Raw genomic sequence first — 22,852 nt, forward strand, 5'->3', positions numbered from 1 at the left:
GTTGGTCGGGGGGGGGGAGAGGGTAAGTGGAGATGGATAAATTGGATCGAGAGATGATAATTAAGAGTTGTTTTGCTTTTTTACTAGAGCAATATGACATCCTCAATACAGAAAGAACAAATCTTTATCTTTGTTGTTTACTGTCTTTAGGCACTTAATCATGGTTGGTTTGATTTAGTTGGTACTAGATAGAACTAAAGGTGATGTGCTCTGATCAAATTTAAGTAAATGCTGTGTCGTGTTTATAAAAACGAGGTACGGCACTAGTACTTCCCTATATAGGAAAGACAGTGAGGTGGGTTGTGAATGGCTTGGCTTCTTTAATTGCTAATTGGTTTGGTTGACATTGGGTCTGAGTATATGCTGACTGAGTTTGGCCTGAGAATTTATCATCAGAAACTTTGATTTTATAAGGTATAAGACGATGGTTGGATCGCCTTGCTTTAGAGTTTATGCAGATTAAAGTACCTAGTGTTTGATGGTGAAGCAACAACTTTCTCTTAGGTAGTCTATCCGTTCACTGTGTGGTTGAGGCTGATAACTATTTTGTATAGCATAGCGTCTTTGATTAAAAGCTTTATATAACATTTTTGATAGAGAACAAATATGAAGTCTCGTCAAGAGTCACTCGTGAACATCATTATGACACTTAGCTTTTGGGATAAGTCATGCGCTATTTGTTACACCCTTGCACAAGAGATATCTTAAACTGACTAGGAGTGCCGAAAATATAGAGAGTGCACTTACTATACAATGACTTATTTTATTGGGTTTCAGAGAATATTAATTCTGATTCATATTATGTATGCAGGTGCTTTGAAGTTTAAAAACAAGGTGTCTCTTTCTTATCGGGTGATACCGTTGAAAATCCCTGAAACTGGGGTAAATGTTTGTCCTTTGAAATTTAATGAGTATATCCCATGTCATGACATGTCTTATGTTAAAGAGCTAATGCCAAAACTAGATCTTTCAAGGAAAGAAGAGCTGGAGAGGCATTGTCCTTCGGTTGACAGGCGCTTGTTCTGTTTGGTGCCACCTCCAACTGATTATAAGATACCAATAAGGTGGCCGATTAGCAGGGACTATGTGTGGCGGAGCAATGTGAACCATACGCGTCTTGCAGAGGTAAAAGGTGGACAAAATTGGGTGCACGAGAAGGATCAACTTTGGTGGTTTCCGGGTGGTGGAACTCATTTCAAGCATGGGGCTCCAGAGTATATTGATAGGTATGTATAGTCTCTTTTCTTTTTCATGTTCCCATCTGTCATTCTTGAACTTGCAGATTTTGAGAATTAACTTTTTTTCTGTCAAGAGCATATGTTAAAAAATCGATAAGGATTTATAGAAGTCTTACGCCACTCCACCTATTGCCATTGCCTTAAGGTTTAGGACTAAATGCTCACATATTCTCATACAGAACATATAAGGTGATATGTCTCTGACCAGCTGCGATGAACTTTGAGTAATCGATGGAAGTCCCTTTAGTTATTGATCTACTGGTCTTATGGTTCATGATGATCTGAATACACTTATGATACATAACATTTGCTAAAGCTCTTGAATAACAAGCATGCCTATCCTGATATAACTATCAGTAAATCTCTTTTGGTACTACATTGTAGTTATCCTAGAAATTCATAATTCGATATGAACAGGGAAAATATCCTTTTGCACAAGAAACGCTAGGTATATAAGCTGCTAAAATATCTGATAAAAATGTTGGTGATATTATGTTTAAGTTAACAATGATATAATCTGGAAAGGGAAAAACTTTACTGAATATTTTCATTATAGTCATCTATTTCTTCTTAGGTTTGAGTTAGTGTCAATCTTGTGTCGACCTTTGCATTTATGTATCTCATTAATTTAGTTATTTCTTCGGCGCAGGTTAGGAAATATGACAACTAATGAGAGAGGTGACTTGCGTTCTGCAGGGGTATTTCAAGTGCTTGATGTTGGTTGTGGGGTTGCCAGTTTCTCTGCCTATCTTCTTCCTTTAAGTATAGAAACGATGTCCTTTGCTCCCAAAGATGGTCATGAGAATCAAATTCAGTTTGCTTTGGAACGAGGAATTGGTGCTATGATATCTGCTTTAGGAACAAAGCAGCTACCATATCCTAGTAACTCTTTTGAGATGGTGCATTGTTCCAGATGTCGAGTGGATTGGCATGAAAACGGTGAGCATTGTCTTCACTATATAAGAAAAGATTATACTTAGATGTGTTGCTGAATATTTGAAATAGGACTATTTTTTCTCCAAGTTAAACCAGTGAACCGATAGGGGATTTAGGTTTTTTATTTCATGGAGTAAAAGTGCGGCTCTCATCATCAATAAACTCTTGAAACTGTTCCTAAATATTTGGCTTTTACACCCTGCATATTCGTTGTCTATCGGAAACAGCCTCTCTACCTTCACAAGGTGGGGTAAGGTCTGCGTGCACACTAACCTCCCCGGACCCACCTATGGAACCACACTGGGTTTGTCGTCGTCGTTGTTATTATATCCTGCATATTCGTTAGTGAAACTCTTCCTAAAAAAAGTTCTGTGTTCATTTTTTTTCCTGGGTGTTGGTGCAGATGGTATTCTACTCAAAGAAGTGAACCGCCTATTAAGATCAGATGGATATTTTGTCTATTCAGCTCCACCAGCTTATAGAAAGGATAAGGATTTTCCAAAGATATGGGACAAATTAGTAAATCTGACTTCAGGAATGTGCTGGAAGCTCATTGCACGGAAAGTTCAAACAGCAATATGGATTAAGCAAGAAGATAATTCATGTCTCCAGCATAACGCAGAGGAGAAACTCGTAAACATATGTGATTCTCAGGATTATTTTAAACCATCATGGGAAACACCTCTGAGGAACTGCATTACCCTAAGTGACACATCATCTAATACAAAGAAACTACCGCCTCAGCCACAACGTCTTTCAGAGTATTCACAAAGTCTTAGTTGGCTAGGTTTGTGAATTCTATTCCTTTGTGCAGTTATATTGATAAAGAGATTATCCTGTTGGCTCAGTTGTTTAGTTTTGGCAACAATCTTAAAATGCCTGAAAATGTAATACGGTATTGATCATGAAAAGTTCTTATATTGAGCTTTCATCTTTGAGTAACTATCATTAGTTGTGACACGTTATAATCTATTCTCTGTAGGTATTGATCGTGAAAAGTTCTTGGCGGATACAATTTATTGGCAAGATCAAGTTCGCCATTACTGGAGACTGATGAATGTAGAAGAGAAAGAAATACGTAATGTAATGGAGATGAGTGCTTCCCTTGGTGGATTTGCTGTCGCCCTCAGTACATGGCCTGTCTGGGTGATGAATGTAGTTCCTGTAACAATGAACAACACCCTTTCTGCCGTTTATGACAGGGGTCTTATAGGCACTTTTCATGACTGGTATGGTGTTATTTAATAGCTTATACTTTATACAGTTCTAATCTAGTTAAAGGGCGCCATAACGATGCAATACTGGGATTTGTAGGTGTGAGCCATTCTCCACATACCCACGCTCTTATGATTTATTGCATGCCAATAATCTTCTCTCTCACTACAAAGGCCGTGAAGAAGGTTGTTTGGTCGAGGATATCATGCTGGAAATGGATCGTATTATACGACCTCAGGTAAGCATATCGCATTCAGACTTTTGATGCTTGTGAGATTACAAAATGTCAATCAATTCATAAGTTGAACACCTGATATTTCATGGAACCATACTCTTATTGCTTGTGTGTTCATACTTGATATTTCACAAGACGTCCATTCCTTGTATAGAAGACTTCTGCCAAAAGATTAATGTATTCTTAAAAAGTAATAGCATTTAAAGGTATCTTCACCTTAACATCAGTTCACAGAAATGCTGAATGCATTAAACAGGCATCAGACTGTGAGCAAAGGATTGGAAGTGAAATAGAAGCAAAACTCAATTCTCCATAGGAAAACAGGAATATAGGGGATAATCATAAAGCAAGATAATTATTAGTTTCATGCTGCCTTAGTGAAGGGGAACCTTGGAGCAACGGTCAAGTTGTCTCCGTGTGATGTATAGGTCACGGGTTCGAGCCGTGGAATCAGCCACTGATGCTTGCATCAGGGTAGGCTGCCTACATCACACCCCCTTAGGGTGCGGCCCTTCCCCGGACCCTGCGGAAACGTCGGATGATTGTGCACCAGGCTGCTCTCTGCCTGTGAAAGGGAGTCCATCTTTCAGAATATACACTAACGAATACAAAGTTTCTGATTGTCATTGTTCCATAAACCTTAACGCAATCTAAAACTATCCTATGCCAGAAGTTTCAACTATGATCAAACTCAATTTTGTCGTCAACTGATGTGCAGGGATTTATCATTATCAGAGATGAAGAACCCATCATATCTCGTATACAAGATCTTGCACCAAAATTTCTTTGGGATGTCGATTTGCATTATCTAGAAGACGATCAGAGAAAAATGGGACGAGTCTTATTTTGCCGGAAAAGGTTTTGGGCCATCGTGTAATGCAGTTTTTGCGTTATATTTGTCACTGAAAGGTGATTTCTAAGTATCCATGTTAATTTCTTCAACTTAATTACTGGATAGTAGTCTGTATATCTCATCAAATGCAGTTAACTTTTTCACCAGTCTGCACGATGCCAGGATGTACAACAACAACAACAACAACAACAATCGAGTACAAATCCCACAAATGGGGTATGGGGAGGGTAGTGTGTACGCAAATCTTACCCCTACCCTGGTCTTTGATCTCTTTTTGAGTTGCTATTTTGTTTGGAGTAACAAAGTTGTAAAATTTATATGAGAGAACAACTACTTCAATGTTATAACATAGAGGACAGTGAATTCTGTCACCATAAAGAATTAGAAATGCAAAATATTAGTTCATTGTAATTACATTTATTTCCGTATGGTTTTCATGACCTCGTCCTTGCAACATTATTAGCGTAAAATCAGCAAAACAAATCTTAATTTCTTTCTGCATAAGTTTTAGTGGATAGAGCTAATCGTGCTAGTGGAGAGCTAGCAGGTATTTACTAGAACAGTCGAGGTACCCGCAAGTTGGTTAGGACTTGTTCGGTATACAAAAGTCTTTGTCATTACCATTGCTTTTCATTTTTTGCTGGTCTTTTCAGATTGAACTCTCACTCTCACAAAACAGTGCTATATTACTACATAGAGTGGAAACCTCTTCATTTGATACAGATTGAGTGTTACTTTTTTTATTTGTGGGTAAGGACTTCTTTACTCTCTTTTCAACTGTAATTTTCATTTAGTGGGAGCAGCTGAATAACAACCCTAAGCTATCTGGAGAAAAGTTTAGCTAAATTATGTCCAAGAAATAAAAAGAACCAACTATTAGAAGGAAAAAAGAAAGAAACTGAAGTATATATCTGTAGTATTTATATATTGAAAATTCACAAGAAAAGAAAAACAGAGATATATATAATACCTAAGGATTAAATGTTGCCACCCTTTAGCGGCCGCGCCAATGGAGGCATTACCTTTTATTTTATATGATATATTTTTCTCTAATTTGTTTTAAAAGAATTAATACATTTTTATATTTGAAAAACCCGTTGATTCTAATATTCTTATGTACCCGTTATGATACTCTCTTATGACAATAACATAATACTCTTTCTATTTTAATTTATTTGAACCTTTTCGGAGTACAATGACTAATTTTTGCTGTGAATTCGGACATAAACTGTCACGACCCCAATCCCGGTCGTGATGGCGCCCAACACTAATGCTAGGCAAGCCCGACCAATTAAACACTCTCAACCCAGATACGCAATCCGTTAACAAATAATACGATTAAAATAGAAAATATCAAGGTTCCAATCCGAAACTAATAAAATAGTATGGAGAAATAATAACGAATATCCCAACATTCCCCAATAGATCTGGAGTCACGAGTCTAGAGCCTCTAAATGTAACAGAGTAATATATTCACAGTAATAAAGAAAGTCTAGGATAGGAAAAGACAAATGCAATAAAGGGGAGGAGTCGGGTCCTGCGGACGTCAGGCAGCTACCTCAACAACTCCTAAACCGAAATCCAAGAAGACAACAAACAGCTCCACTAAGTCTCCGGAGCACCTGAATCTGCACACATGGTGCAGGGAGTAAAGTGAGTACTTCCAACTCAGTGAGTAATAAACATATATAATGGCTGAAAGTAAGAAATCCCGAAATATTACAATATAAAGCTATAATCAACGATTTAGCACGTTAAACGATAAAACAATAGCAAACGATGACAAGACCAACAGATATAAAATGCATGAATGCAATGCAATGCACATGACCGCTGCGGCGCGCAGCCCGATCCATTTGGGTACCCGCGCTCACTGTGGGGGTTCAGACTCTGGAGGGGCTCCTACAGCCCAAGCGCAATATCATCGTAGCATTCGCTGCGGCGTGCAGCCCGATCCACACTCAGTCCAGATATATGTATGCATGCAAGCCACTCGGGCACAGTCGAATTGTCCATTTTTAATTTTAGTTATTAGGGGTTATAGGGCTAAGTGTGTAAACCTTTATTTATTTACTAAACATTTCAAAGCAGTGTCTAACTCAGGACTGATATCAGAAAAATATGCTAAGTATCATGGAAACAGTGATAAGGATCCCTGAAGGATGCACATGATAGGCACAAAGCCCCAAACAATTCATAAAATCCAAGTAGGATGATTACCAAACAATTTCTAGTCAAGAACGCAGTACGAACATAACTTGGAACGGACTAGGTCACAATCCCCAGTCACAATCGACCCCGCACTCGTCATAGAGTACGTGTCTCGCCTCAATATAGCGTCACAATGTGATATACCGGGGTTTCAAACCCTCAGGTCATCATCTACATCTATTACTCACCTCAAGCCGGCCACAAGTCTAGCTCGCTATGCCTTTGCCTTTCGAATCAACCTCTTCGCACGCCGAATCTGATTAAAACCACAACGAATACGTTACAATAGGCTAAAGAAACATAACCCGATCGAAAAGACTCGAAAAACACTAAAATTCACGAAGTTGGCAAAACCCGAGCCCCGGGCCCACTTCTCGAAAAATTACGAAATTTACATCACCGGATTCCTCGTCTCGCCACGAGTCCGTACATATAAAATTTACCAAAATCGGAGCTTGTTTGACCCTCCAAATTCTATTTTTACATCACAGCTTTCCAAGCCCTAGCTTGACCCGTTTTTGATGAAATTCTACTGATTTCTATGATAAATTTACCATAAACTCGAGTAATTAGGTCAAGAGACTTACCTCCAATTGGTTCTCAGTCAAAACCCTCGAAAATCCTCGCCCAAAGCTCTCCAAGTCGCTTAAAAATGGTAGAAACTACCCCTTGCTCGCGGATAAAATTTAACATTTAAAACCCTTCTGTTACCAGCGATTTTCGCTTCTGCGGTCCCGCTACCGCTTCTGCGGCCAAAAATCCGCTTAAGCGGTTTTCACTTAAAAACCGCCTCTTCGCTTATGCGATTCAACCACCGCTTCTGCGAACCACTCAAGACCGCTTCTGCGGACTCGCATTTGCGAAAAATGTTCCGCTTTTGCGGAAACACTCCACCAGGCTACGGACCGCTTCTGCGCTCCTTTACCCGCTTCTGCGGAACCGCTTCTGCGGTCCATTTCCGCAGAAGCGGAAATACCACATGACAGAAAAACTGAACCTGCAACATACCTCAAAACGCTCGTTTAACCACCCGAATTCACCCCGAGGCCCCCCGGGACCTCAACCAAAACACCAACACATCCGAATACCTTATTCAAACTTGTTCCAATCTTTAAAACACATTAAACAACGCTAAAACCATCAAATCACATCGAATTCAAGCCTAAGTTTCTTAAAAACTTTCGAAATTCACTTTCGATCAAAAACCCAACCAAACGACGTCCGAATGACCTGAAAATTTGCAGACATATCCAAAATCACCTAACGAAGCTACTGCAACTCTCGGAATTCCATTCCGACCCTCGGATCAAAATCTCATCTACCAACCGGAATTCGTCAAAATTCAACCTTCGCCAATTCAAGCCTAATTCTACACCGGACCTCCAAAATCACTTCCGATCGCACTCCTAAGTCACAATTCACCTCCCGAAGCTAACCGAATAACCGGAATTCACGTCCGAGCTTTCTAACTAATAAGTCAACGTTCGGTTGACTTTTCCAAACCAAACCTTCTTTAAAGAGACTAAGTGTTTCATTTGCTATCCAAACCAATTCAATTCAACTCTAACTCACCCATTGCTGATAATAAAACATGAAAAAGAGCAATAAATGGGGGAAACGGGGCTGTAACACATGAGACGACGGGTTGGGTCGTCACATAAACATTATATGTTTCTTGAAATAAAATTAATATTTAAAATCTACATAAATATTGCTATAAGTTACAATAATGAACAATTCAAAATATTTAAAAATTATTTATAAAAAATATATTTAAAGAAAATTTTGTTTGACTCGCTAAATAGTAATACCTTTCATTCTCTTATAACGGCATGAGTAATAGGTTTATTTTCTTTTTCAAACGATTTAAAAGCTCAATATTCAACTTATATATGAAAATTCATCTTCTTAAATTTTGTACACGTTCTAATATCTTATCTGATGTGAAATAAACTGTTGTTATAAGAATCTTTTGAATCTTCGAAACTATTGATACAACTAAGGGGTCGTTTGATAGGATGTACAAGAATAATGTGGAATAAGGTGTATTAGTGTTGTAGAAATTAGTAGTGCAAGTTAGTTATGCAGAGATTATTTCTTATCCATTATTTGGTGTGGTGTATTAAAAATTAAAATGTATTGCATATTTTTTAAGAAAATTAGTTATTTACAAAAATGCCCTCCAAATTCTTTAGCTTTAAGGGATTTTAAGGATAATTTTATCTTTAACCATGCTAGTGCATGCACTAATAGCCTTAGGGGTCGTTTGGTGGAGTGCGTAAGAATAATGCGGAATAAGGTGTATTAGTAATGCATGGATTAGTAATGCATGGGTTAGTAATGCAAGCATTAGTTATGCATATATTATTTCTTATCTATTGTTTGGTGTGGTGTATTTAAATTATAATGCATTGCATAATTTATAAGAAAAATAGTTGTTTACAAAAATGCTCTTCATATTCTCTAGATTTAAGGGACTTTAAGGATAATTTTGTCTTTAACCATACTAACGCATGCATTAATGGCCTTTGTATTACTAATGCCATGATTTTCTATGCATTATACCACGTATGATGTATAACAAATACAAGTATTAGTTATACACAAGTTAAAAAAATGTACCAAACAAGGTATTAATAATGCATAGAGCTAATGCTTGCATTATTTTTTCTAATACCTCCTACCAAACGACCCCTTAGTATTACTAATACCATGGTTTGCTATGCATTAGCTATACACAACGGCGGATTTGGGGGGCAGAAGGGGGTTCCCTTCACCGGAAAATTACACTGTACATACAAGGTAAAATTGTTATGTACCTCTATATATTGTATTTTGAATCCCCTTAACATAATTAAAAAGCATAGCTTAGTTGTCAAGGGGGTTCAAAAGCTTTGTTAGATCACTAGTTCAATTCCTTCTAGCCACAATTTTTTCTAATATTATAACTTTTTCTCTTTTGAACCCTCTTATCGGAATTTTTTGAACCCCTTGGGAAATTCTGCCTCGCCAACTACACATAGGATAATACCAAATAGAGTATATAACTAATGCTTATATTAGTTATATATAAGTTAAAAAATGTATCAAACAAGATATTATTAATACACAAACTTAATACACGCATTATTTTCTCTAATGCACTCTAGCAAACCACCACTAATAGTACTAGAAAATATTTACTTCTACGGTTAATAACATGTTGTTTACAAACATATCAATATCATATTCATATAAGGGAGAGGAGCAACATTAAATGAAGTAGTTTAATTTGACATGACAAGACAACCCCACGCTTGTCGGGCATTGCTATTATTACTCTCCAATCTTCCACTCCTATCTGCCGTTATGTCTTTTTTGCCAGTTCAGCTCTGTTTCTGCAACAAAACCAAACCTGTGGTTTCTTGGATTCTTCCACTTGCCTTTTGGTTAATCCCAGATGACTATGTCTTAATTATAGTAGTTTCTTTAATTTACGTTAAGAATTGAAGACTCTGCTCGCGTGCATGCATGAAAAACTTAGTACGTTGTAGCTGTAATTGCTCTAGTAGATGTTGTAATACTACGTACATCATACGTATTATAGTAGCTGACTGAATATGATTTTTTTGGGAGTCAAAAAAGATATTATTAGTCTCTCAACCAACCAATTATACACATTCCTATTAAACTGTACAGTAGAAGTAAATTCCTTCAAGCCGCAAAATTTTCCTATCTATCATCCCTATAACAATATCTCTATCCATTTCCTTCTATCTCTCCCCTCTTTCCTAATACTTGCATATTCAATCTAACTTTACATTCTTGTTGAATCTGTTAATAAATCACCATTGGATGTGATACTTTGTTGTTCCATATTGCATTATTTTTGATCTGCCATATCTTGTACACCAACACTGCCACAACTGCTATAATGAGTTTCATGCACATTTTACCTCTAACATTTCTCGTTAGCCTTCTCCACAAGCCATCAATATGACTGAATATGAGTTTAATAGGTTAAATTTACTCCTTTATGTTCAAATCAGGGGAAATTTAAGGGGGCCAAAAGGAGGCTCGAATCCCTTTCGCTGAAAAATTACATTGTATATATAGGACAAAATTCATTTGGTATTTTATATATTATAGTGGTTAATGTGGGTCAAAACCTTTGAGGCGGTTGGTTCTATTCCCACGCCTCCGCCACTGGTTCAAACTCTTTATATGTAAGTGTTAAAAATAGAAAGAATCTAACTTATAGCATTAAAAAAATTATATTGATTAGATTATCTTATCTAGATAGAATTATTTTATTTTTAAGATTACAAGTAACATTTTTTTAATAGAGAGTTACCTTTAGATATCTTTGGTAATCCGCCACTTCTGATGTGTCGCTCCAACTAGACTTTATTTTTTTAACAGCCAGAAAAGATTAATTTAAAAAAAAAAAAATAACCGCTTGCATAGTTGAAATAATATCGTGCTTCCTGTGATCGTAATAGAAAAATCTGAGTTTGTTCTTATTTTGTGAATCTTTAAACAAAGATTAACATGATATAAATTGCAATTCCATTATTCAATATGGTAATTAAAATTGTAACAACAACAATATTTGTATTATGAGGATACATCTTGAATTGAAAAATTATATACCGTGCTATAGCTTGGCTACCACCTCCACCTACAATGTAAACAAGCTTAATTTTACCATACAGAAGTAAAATTGCTAAATAAAATTGCATTCATTTCATGGAAAAGGGCAAAGATATATTTCAGTTGACCAGTCAAACAGACATTTAATTAAAGTCTCTAACCAGCATACTATAGCCCGAATAAATAGAGACTAGCCGTTCAAGAAAATCAAAGTAGATAGGGAACAAATAAATAAATGTAGTACAACTGCAACTGCAGTTAGGTACAGTTTATTTAAAGCAGGTAAGACCCGAGAAAGGAAAGATAGATCAATGAGAAAGCAAAAAGAATGAGAGGAGGAGAAAGACTGATCATAGAAAGAGACCCTTTACATCAGATTGAATCACTTCTTTTCCTTTATTCAAGAGCCAAAAAGTTTCTACTACTAAATAAATTCTCCTCTTCTATAATTTTTTGTAAAACTAGTAATCTTAAATATGATATGAGATTTATGAAGCTATACAAGCATGTCACAAGAATAAGCTTTAATATAATACATAGAGTATATACTATTAAGAATAATTATATGTCTGCATATTGCGGTCCCATGTGCGCTTCTAATATGATTGTTAAGCCTGCAAAAGATGTAGTTAGCTTGCAAGTAAATAAATTTATGGGGCAGAGCCGACCATGTAAATGAAATGCGATAAAGTAAATTAGGCGGTATAACCGACCATAATGCAGAATAATGTAAATGCAAACTTGTATAAGAGAAAAATAAATATAAACTTGATTGTTATTAAAACTGAAAAAATTGATAATACAAGTTAAAAACTTATATTTGTAAACTAGAGAGAGAGCTCTAACCAATTCTAGAGAGGGAGAGAATTCTTTCTCAAGTGGTAGTGTAAGGTGTGTCTTACAAGTGATATGGAGGGCTATTTATAGCCAAAAAAGTAAAAATTACATAGTGTTTTCTAATGTCATTCATGATGTCACTAGGAGTAATGTTTGCTGACGTCATGGATGATGTCAGCTGTGATGTCATTGTGGTGTTGTGCTGATGTAAGTTCTGATTAATTTTTCAGAACATTAAATCGGGATCTTCTTCTTCTTCTTCTTCTTCTTCTTCTTCTTCTTCTTCTTCTTCTTCTTCCTCTGATGATTTGTCAGACAAAGATGCTTGATTTTGTTGACCTGGAATTTGTGTCTTGAGGGTATCAAGAATTTGCTCCATCTGTTGAATAAAATCAAGCCTGCTGCTGGAACCTGCTAGTTGTGCACTTGCAATGGACTTTTGTTGTAAAATAAAATTTGAGCAGCATATGTTATAGCTAGATACTGCGGATGGGATAGAAACCACTTGTCTACAGCAGGTACGTATGCTTCAGATGAATCCCACATTTTGTACCATTTGCAGTGTCCTTGGAGGGCTAACCATGGTAGTCCTTTTTGTCCTTCTGGCTTGTGGAAGGAAAACTTCTGGGAGTATATCCATGGGATATGAAATCGGTGCGAAAATTGGAGTATGGGTATTTGCTGTTCACTAGAAAACCTATGACAGAAATAATCATATCCTTCTCTTACTAGTGCTGGGAGTATTTCAGCTCGATGACCATATACAGGCCACCTTTGATGTATAAACCACTGGGGGAAGTCAGAGCTTAACCGTTTGCTCCAGAGGATGAACCATGAATGCTTTCCAAGTTGGTTTTGGAAGGTGAAAGCATTCATCCATGTTGCTTGGTAGTCATAGTAATTGTAAAATTGTGGGTCAAAAGGCTGAGAAAGTCTTTTGTATTTGGCTGTATGGGTTCCCCATTCTTTCGGTGAGATTATTTTGTTCATCCACACCGTAGTATGGGTGACAAATGATTGGGTTTGTTTTTCTTTGTGGGGCTTAAACAAGCAAGATCTAGTATCTGTGAGAATAAACTCATATTTTTGGGTATGTCTGTGGGTGTTTCGAACGAAATTGGCTGAAGGGCTAAGTATTTTCTTATCTACCTCTTGGGGGTTGGAATGCCAGAACTCTGGTTCAATTTGAATGAGTTGGTAAACACTTTCGTTCTTATTATAAGTGGGTTCCTCGGAGGAGGAGCCTTTGTGTACAGAAATAGGTTGTGGCACTGATGAAGAAAGTGCCTGACTGGTTGTAGTCTTGGGGATGTTGGATCGACATCCTGTACCTGTAATGGGGCTTTTTGCCTCCAATATTTTTTGTGCGGTGCTTTTGGCAACCGTAGGAAGTGAAGAGGCCGTGTGACTTTTGGCCGCCACGGAGTTGGAAGAAGATGCGTGGCTTTGTGCCACCACATTGGAATAATAATTTTTATATAATTGATATTGATCTCTCAGTTGCTTTTTAAATAAGGCAGGCATGGCCATTTGATTCTTTATGCCCATGAGTTGTTGCCATTGTATGAATTCTTCTTCTGTCCAAGGAGAAGACATGGTTTGTGCTAGTTGAGCTTGAGATTGTTGAGATTCTTCTTCTTCAACTAGGTCTGCCCATTTTTTTGGACTGGAAATTCAGATTGGTCCTGAATCTTCTATCAGACGAATTTGGGGGACTCCGCTCATGGCGTAGTCTGATGGCTTTCTATATTTGGGCTGGTCTGGTCCAGCTATGCTTTTTGTGAGTTCCTTGGAGGCAACTGCAATTGTTTGTTGTGTGGAAACAACATCTGTATCAGATTGTTTTGGTATTGTCTCAGTAATTTGTTTCTCCAGAGGAGGGAGAGTAGGTATTGGAGGATCCGAAATGTCGGCTTTCTTTTTTCTTGGCATTTTATCTTCCCTGCAAGAATTCTCTGGTAAGAAAATCTGGAATACAGTTTGAGCTCCCTTTGATATATTCTATATCAAAATCAAAAATAGATAAAATAGCTTGCCATCTAGCAAAAATATGTTTAGAAGCAAGATTTTGTACATCTTTTTGTAAAACAAATTTCGCAGCTTTACAATCAATTCTTAACAAAAAAAATTTATTTAATAGATCAGCTTGAAATTTAGAAACGCACAAAACAATTGCTAAAATTTCTTTTTTTAATTGTAGGATAATTTTGTTGGGAATTATTCCAATGTTTTGATGCGAATGCAATAATTTGTTCCTTGTCATCTTTTTTCTGCTTTAAAATGCCCCCATAACCAATGTCTGATGCATCAGTCTCAACTATTTTGAATGCAGAAGGATCAGGGAGAGATAAGCAAGGTAGGTTTTTGATTTTCAGCTTGATTTCTTTGATAACGTTGGTGTGGACTGAAGTCCACGGAGGTGGAGGTTTTTTCAACCTATCATGGAGAGGTTTTAGCAAATTGCTAAGGCTTGGAATGAAATCTGATACATAATTAACACATCCTAAAAATCTTTGAAGCTGGGTCTTATCTAAAATTTGGTCAGGAAATTTGTCAGCAAATTGTATGGATCGTTGAATAGGGACAATGGTTTCCTGCTCAATATTGTGCCCAAGAAATCGGATGTTGGTTTGAAAAAGACTATATTTAGTTTTTGATAAAACTAATTCATTTTCTTTGATAACATTAAAGAAAACCTTTAGATGTTTAAAATGTTGATCTATGCTAGTAGAAAATACTAAAACATCATCAATGTAGACAATAATAAATTTTGAAAAAGGATTAAAAATATCATTCATTATCCTTTGAAATTCGGAAGGAGCATTTTTTAAACCAAATGGCATTACATTCCATTCATATTGTCCAAATGGTACCGTAAAAGCAGTTTTATACCTTTCTTTGGGATCTATTTGAATTTGCCAAAATCCTGATTTTAGATCAAATTTTGAAAAGATAGTTGCAGCATAAAGCCTTTGAAGTAAATCCTTTTTGTTTGGAATAGGGTATCTAATCCAGCGAAGTGCTTTGTTCAAAGGTTTATAATTGATGACTAATCGAGGGACACCTCGTTCTATTTCAGAGTTTTTATTGACGTAAAAGGCAGCACAACTCTAAGGGGATTTGCTTGGAGAGATGATGCGTTTTTCAAGAAGATCGTTGATTTTATTTTGACAATGAATGGTTAGCTCGTGATTCATCTGAATAGGACGAGCTTTTGTGGGGATTGTTTTTTCATCAAAGTCAGGTTCGTAAGGGAGCCTAACAATGTGTCTCTTGCGATTCCAAAAGGCTGTAGGTAAATCAGCACAAAGTTCTTCTTGGATTTTGGTTTCTAAAAAATTTTATCTTAGATTGGAGAGAAGAATTTTGAAGTTGCTGTTGTAACCTTTGGAAGGCTACTTCCTCTTTGAGAAAATTGATCTGTGCTTCTTTACTTTTTATGGTAGACAAGAACTTTGCCATTGGAGGTCTATCGAAAGGGAGAAAGGTTCTACCTCCTACGCGTTCGATTAGAATTCCTTGTTTTGTTACCATAAATGGTATGAGTTCTTCGATAAAGGCAGTTCCTAATATAACTGGATTAGTACGGTCTTTTACTAATAGAAAAGAACTTGAGGCTGACAATGGAGAATTTTCTAGGGAGGTTCTAACTTCAACATTGGAGAGTTTGAAGCTAATTCCTAGTTTCCCGCCGTTAGCAGCTCTAAGACCTTCTTTGGTTTTTTCAAAGAATTTGGTTGGAATGAGCCCTTCTTGTATGCAGTTCAGATCTGCACCTGTATCAAATAAGGCAATGATATCCAAAGTGAAGGACTTATTGACAATTAGGATGACTCTCATATGCCATTTTCTTATGGAGATTCTGGAGAGGTGGTTGCAAAAAACTTCTTGTTCAACTGGTTTAACTTCAGTTGGTTTGGGCTCTTCAGGTTTGGTAGAGAGCTGTTGGAGAACAAGACGGTCTAATTCTTGTTTAGCCTTAATTTCTCGAATTTCTTCCTTAAGGAATGCTATCTCAGCTTGGAGATCTTGGATAGTTACTACCTTAGGTTTTTTGGAAGGGAATCTACTGAGGATATCAGTAATATTGTAAGTATTGGCAACTTGAGGATGATTGTTAAAGACATTAGAGGAAGATGTGGAAGGCTTATCTATTTTTCGTTTGAATTGCTCGAGATAATACTTCTTTTGCTCAGAATCTTGGAGATTGCTTATTATTTCAAGAAGAAGATCTTGTTCTTTGGAGAGAACATTAATTGCAGGTTCTTCTTGACTAGACTGGGATGAAGATGAATTTGTGTCATCATCATCTTCGAGTTTGTTGAATTGCTATTCAAGTTCATCATCAACATTATCAGAAGTGTTGCTATCTTCTAATAAAAGTTGTTCGATCTGGTTAAGAACAGACTCATCTAAATCAAGATTTCTAACTTTGTTAGACAACTTGCAGTATTTGGCTATATGGCCCGGTTTGTTGCATTTGAAACATTTGCCAGAATTGGGAGTTTGGAAGTTCGTTGATTTTTATTTTTACTAGGAAAAGTTTTGGATTTAGAAGAAAATGGTTTGGTCTTCCTGAACTTGGGTGCAGAAGACCTATATTTTGTAATCTCCATGTCCTTGGTTGTTCGTCTCTTGTGAGGCTTTTTGCTACAAGGTGGTAAACCAAATTGTTCACAGAAACTACCTAGATCACGGCGAGTCTGTGCCCTATCTTTGGCTAATTGCCTCAATATCTTATCATGTCGACAGATTTTGAGAGCGACATGTTGAATGAGACTGGTGAGTTGGCCATAGGTGATTTGTTCGTAAGGAATAATATCACCAGAATGTTGATTTTGGAGTTCTTCTTTAACTAAATCCCTAAGAGACTTAGGTAGACCGTCTAGGAATTTTTCTTTCCAATATGGGAGATTTCCGTCAGGTTTTTCGTAGATTCGGGTAAAAAAGGAATCCTTATACCATCTGAAATCAGAAAGGGTTTTACACTTAAGGTTGTTAAGTATCTCAGAAGATTTTTCCCTAAAGATACCTGGACTACCTGTGGATGTTTTGATAATGGTATAAATCAGGGTGTTGGTTGAATCAGGAATGGTAAGGCCATCCTTAAGAATTGGTTCTCCCGTTGAATCAACTCGGACACTTAAGAGAATTTGGTTCTTATCTTCTTCGCTAAGATGGGTATCCCACCATCCTTTAAGTTGACCTGTGAAACCTGCTACTAAGACATGGGTAGTAAGCTGGTCAGAACAGTTATGAGAAGTTCGGTATGCAGTGGCTACCATAGTCATTTGTTGTAATTTGGCTAGAATGTTATATTCAGAACAACCATCTATGTTCCATTCATAGATATTATTGGCATTATAGTTGTTTTGCATAACATTGGGTCTCTCTTCTAAGGCTACATCAGGATGGGTAGCTTAAGTTATGAGAAGTTCGGTATGTAGTGGCTACCATAGTCATTTGTTGTAATTTGGCTAGAATGTTATATTCAGAACAACCATCTATGTTCCATTCATAGATATTATTGGCATTAATAGTTGTTTTGCATAACATTGGGTCTCTCTTCTAAGGCTACATCAGGATGGGTAGCTCTAGAATAGTAAAGTCTTTGAGGCTGACGCCAGTTGAAGGATCCTGTTCTGACAGGGTTAATTTCTATGTCACCAGACATTGGTTATGGTGGCATTTTAAAGCAGAAAAAACATGACAAGGAACAAATTATTGCATTCGCATCAAAACATTGGAATAATTCCCAACAAAATTATCCTACAATTAAAAAAGAAATTTTAGCAATTATTTTGTGCATTTCTAAATTTCAAGCTGATTTATTAAATCAAAATTTTTTGTTAAGAATTGATTGTAAAGCTGCGAAATCTGTTTTACAAAAAGATGTACATAATCTTGCTTTTAAACATATATTTGCTAGATGGCAAGCTATTTTATCTATTTTTGATTTTGATATAGAGTATATCAAAGGGAGCTCAAACTGTATTCCAGATTTTCTTACCAGAGAATTCTTGTAGGGAAGATAAAATGCCAAGAAAAAAGAAAGCCGACATTTCGGATCCTCCAATACCTACTCTCCCTCCTCCGGAGAAACAACTTACTGAGACAATACCAAAACAATCTGATACAGATGTTGTTTCCACACGACAAACAATTTCAGTTGCCTCCAAGCAACTCACAAAAAGCACAGCTGGACCAGACCAGCCCAAATATAGAAAGCCATCAGACTATGCCATGAGCGGAGTCCCCCAAATTCGTCTGATAGAAGATTCAGGACCAATCTCAATTTCCAGTCCAAAAAATGGGCAGACCTAGTTGAAGAAGAAGAGTATCAACAATCTCAAGCTCAACTAGCACAAACCATGTCTTCTCCTTGGACAGAAGAAGAATTCATACAATGGCAACAACTCATGGGCATAAAGAATCAAATGGCCATGCCTGCCTTATTTAAAAAGCAACTGAGAGATCAGTATCAATTATATAAAAATTATTGTTCCAATGTGGCGGCACAAAGCCACGCATCTTCTTCCAACTCCGTGGCGGCCAAAAGTCACACAACCTCTTCACTTCCTGCGGTTGCCAAAAGCACCGCACAAAAAATATTGGAGGCTAAAAGCTCCATTACAGGTACAGGATGTCCATCCAACATCCCCAAGACTACAACCAATCAGGCACTTTCTTCATCAGTGCCACAACCTATTTCTGTACACAAAGGCTCCTCCTCCGAGGAACCCACTTATATTAAGAACGAAAGTGTTTACCAACTCATTCAAATTGAACCAGAGTTCTGGCATTCCAACCCCCAAGAGGTAGCTAAGAAAATACTTAGTCCTTCAGCCAATTTCATTCATTTGTACTGTATTCTATAAATAATTGCTACTGGTAAGGATCCAGTTTTGGTTTTGTAATTGGCTGTTTTAACATTAAGAGTTAAAGAATCTAAAATATTTCTATCTCTAAGAGACACCGTAAAATTAGGAAAACAATCAAAGTAAATTGGACCGCTACAAAGGCTGGTTTCTACCATTCCTAGGAGGGAATCATTGAAGTCTAAAAATCTAGAATCTCTAAGACAGAGGAGTAGAGATGTGTCTAGTCCTTCCCTGGATAGAGGTCTAGCTGCAATCTTAATAAACCAAAATGGAGATAATTGTATTTTCGCCTATATTTTTCTATAGACTTTGGGTTTAAAAGTTTGATTTCCTCATGATCTGATTCAAGAGGAATGGTTTGCTCAATTGTAGAAATATGGTAATCACTGGTTAAGGGCCATCGTGAAGACTTGTAAATTGTGGACTGTGGATGTTTAGGGATCTTCCAGTCATCAATTGATTGCTGCAAATCAGAAAAGCTAATTTCTTCTTTGAGTTTTGGATTGGAGGAGGATGATGAGGAGGAAGATGAAGAAGTTGTAGAAGAGAAGGAGTTTTTTGAAGGGGAGGAAAAAGGATGGAAGAAAGACATGGCTTTGATCTGCAAGTAATTACAACAAGATTAACGATGATAACTTTAATGCTTCCCGTTCTTGGTTCAAGAGACCATTGGGTTCCATAAGGATAACATTCAAGTTCTTAACTCAATATTATGTAAAAAAGTTAGATCTGAAAACCAAATATATGGAAACATGTCTTCTCTTATATATAATAATTAAACCTAATTATTTCTTAAGAAGTTGTTCTTTAGGATGACCCAAGGTTATAAATAACCATCTATATATATATATATATATATATATATATATATATATATATATATAAATTATTGTAAAAGTATAAATACAATATCGGTTTACAAAATAACCTTATAATATTAAGCATAATAACTCATAATTGGAATTCTAGATATTAGCCTTATAATACTACTCCCTCCGTTCCAATTTAGGGCACAAAATTCAAGAAAAAATGAAGACTTTTGAAATTTGTGATTCTAAACAAGTCAAAAAGGGGCCCAGAGCATTTGTGTGGTTATAAAAGCTTTTCATTAAAAGTAGAATTGTAAGTTTAAACTAAATTATTACCAAATTTAGAAAGGAGTCATTCTTTTTGGAACGGACCAAAAATGAAATAGTTTCACATAAACTGGAACAGAGGGAGTATTAGTTTTAGGACATAGTAGACCTTTAGGAATCCTATTAGTGTAATTACTTTCGGGCATAAAAAATTATTATTACATGTAAGTCTCACGCACGGACCACTCCTTTGATAGAATTTAGGTGGTACTTATCTTTCGAATTTTAAATAAATATTATTTTTATTTCACCACTTTATAAATATTGGTTGCGAACTCATTTTGAGTTATTAGAAAAATAATTCCTTTTGATTTTTTTTTGAAGATTTCTAAGCTCAATATTTGAATTTTCTTAAAAACTCAAAAATTAGTTTCAAAGTTTTAGATTTTTCTTAGGTTCTAAGATTTTAATTAGAAATATTTTTTACAAAAATACTTTTCATTTCGAAAACAAATAAAAGATACACTTTCTTAAGAGTTTCGAAAAATGAATCGCAAACACAATTCTTACAAAACTCTAAAACAAATGTCAAGTGTCAGCTTATAATTTCAATATCTTTTCCCTTCTATCTATCTATATCTATATCTATAACTATATCTATATCTATTATTATAAAAGTATGAATACAATGCCGGTTTACAAAAATAACTTTATAATATTAAGCATAATAACTCACAATAAAAGGACATAACTGGAATTCTAGATATTAGCCTTGTATTCCTATTAGTTTTAGAATATAATACTACAAGTTAGGAATCCTACATGATTACTTTTAGGAATACTATTAGTATAATCACTTTCGGGTATAGACATATATATAACTAGTAAATTTACCCGCGTTTTGCGCGGGGTTAAAGAAACATCAATAAAAAATTTAAAAAATCATCTAATTAATAACAAATGTAGATATTATCCCTCTTTTTATGAGAAATAAAATCGCCAATAAATAAAATACATTTGGTTTAATTCATAAATTTAATTTAATTGTAGCAAATAATCTGTCACGACCCAAAGACCGACCCGATCGTGATGGCGCCTATCGCGGAACTAGGCCAACCACTCATTTCCAATTACTCTATTTTTCCATTTGAAAGGCTTAAGAAAACATCATATTTTAACAGAAATCCAATAATATAAAAATAGAAGTTCCAAAACCAGAGGAAAGAAAATACAAGCCCGACCTCGGGTGTCACTAGTCATGAGCAAAAACTACTACAACTGTTCGAAATAAAAAAACTAGTACAGTTTGAAAATATCCAACACATAAACTATAGGAAGATAGGGAAGGAGAAGGCGAAACTGCGGTCGCCAAGCAGCTACCTCGCAATCTCCAAGTGATAGTCCGCACAATATAATCAGCAGCCGCTATCGTGACCCGAGACACCTGGATCTGCACACAAGGTGCAGGGGGTAATGTGAGTACACCAACTCAGTAAGTAACAAGTCCAACCTATGGACTGACAGGTAGTGACGGACCAAACCTCAACAGGTAATAACATATAACTGGACAGGAAAAATAGACATGCTTACAGTTCAAGTAAAGTTCAATAGTATTTAAATGCAACTGAACAGAACGAAGTTCAAAACTCAGAGATTTTACATATACCAATGCACAACTAGCATGATCAATGTTCCATGAACCTCTACTCACAAGTACTCAACCCCTCGGTACTGTATATGGCCATCCGACCCAGGGAAGATCCAATCCGGAATATATATATCACTGACCGCAGTCATCCAGTATCGAGGACACAGGACAATCCAGCCTCACAGAGAAGATCCATCTCCCGGTATAATACTTCGGACAAGATCCATGTCCAGGGAAGATCCATCCCTCAATATCATCATCTGCGCTCACTGGGGGTGTAAAGACTCCGGAGGGGCTTCTCTCATTAGCCTAAGCGCTTTAGTACCTCGCTGCGGTGTGCAGCCCAATCTCATACTGTCCCTCAATAGCAGGCTCTAGGCCTCATCAGTCATAACTCACCAGTCTCACATACAGGCTCTAAATGTCATGATACTAGCCCGATCAACAATAAACATGTGGCAAATAATATTGATCGAGACTGAGATAGGATGTAATATGCATGAAAAGGACTGAGTACAGAATATCAATAAAATAAATGATATGACAGCAAGAAACGACCTCTTGGGTCTCAATAATATCGGCGTGAAGCCTTAACATGATAATCAGCATGATTTACGGCTCAACAATTGAATCACATAATTACAACACAGATATCGATAATAAAGAAGCACTAAGCGGTGTTCTGGGATGATCCAGGCCGCGTTGCTCACGGTGCACGCCCATACGCCCGTCACTTGGCATGGCGTCACCTTCATAAAAATCATGAAACACATAGTTCGGGGTTTCGAACCCGCAAAACCAAGATTGAAAGCGTTACTTACCTCAAGCCAAGCCAAACTCTAGCTCGCGACGCCCTTTCCTCTCGATTCCACCTCCAACTGCCTTGAATCTAACCTAAAATCAGTTCACAACCATTAATATATGCTAAGGGAGTGTAACCTATACGAAATTAATCAAATTACAATATAATTTCCAAAATTGACCAAGCCCGACCCCCGGGCCCACGTCTCGGAATCCGATAAAATTTACATCAATAGAATCCTTATTCCTTGTGACGACCCGGCCGGTCGTCTCATGAGTTACCGCTTCG

General features: G+C 36.6%; 1 protein-coding gene and 1 long non-coding RNA gene across 3 annotated transcripts in view; one reads left to right on the plus strand and one right to left on the minus strand.

Moving 5' to 3' along the window:
• The window catches only part of LOC109217191 (probable methyltransferase PMT7), a 5,822-nt gene extending 908 nt beyond the window's left edge, over positions 1-4,914 (plus strand). The window contains exons 2-8 of one of the 2 annotated variants that reach the window (XM_019381415.1): positions 812-1,226; positions 1,888-2,177; positions 2,578-2,961; positions 3,157-3,403; positions 3,489-3,627; positions 4,343-4,533; positions 4,625-4,914. In XM_019381415.1, coding sequence (XP_019236960.1) covers positions 812-1,226; positions 1,888-2,177; positions 2,578-2,961; positions 3,157-3,403; positions 3,489-3,627; positions 4,343-4,501 — 1,634 coding nt within the window. In that variant the 3' untranslated portion in view covers positions 4,502-4,533; positions 4,625-4,914. Of the gene's footprint in view, positions 1-811; positions 1,227-1,887; positions 2,178-2,577; positions 2,962-3,156; positions 3,404-3,488; positions 3,628-4,342 lie in introns of both variants that reach the window. The other variant, XM_019381416.1, reaches the window with a different exon arrangement.
• Positions 4,915-11,163: 6,249 nt separating this feature from the next.
• LOC109217194 lies at positions 11,164-12,205 on the minus strand. The gene is made up of 2 exons (XR_002066606.1): positions 12,167-12,205; positions 11,164-11,934 (listed from the first exon to the last, which is right to left on the minus strand). It is a non-coding gene; the product is annotated as an uncharacterized LOC109217194 (long non-coding RNA).
• Between the last annotated feature and the right edge of the window lie 10,647 nt (positions 12,206-22,852).

This window comes from Nicotiana attenuata, unplaced genomic scaffold (genome assembly GCF_001879085.1).
Source record: "Nicotiana attenuata strain UT unplaced genomic scaffold, NIATTr2, whole genome shotgun sequence".
Taxonomy (NCBI): Eukaryota; Viridiplantae; Streptophyta; class Magnoliopsida; order Solanales; family Solanaceae; genus Nicotiana; species Nicotiana attenuata.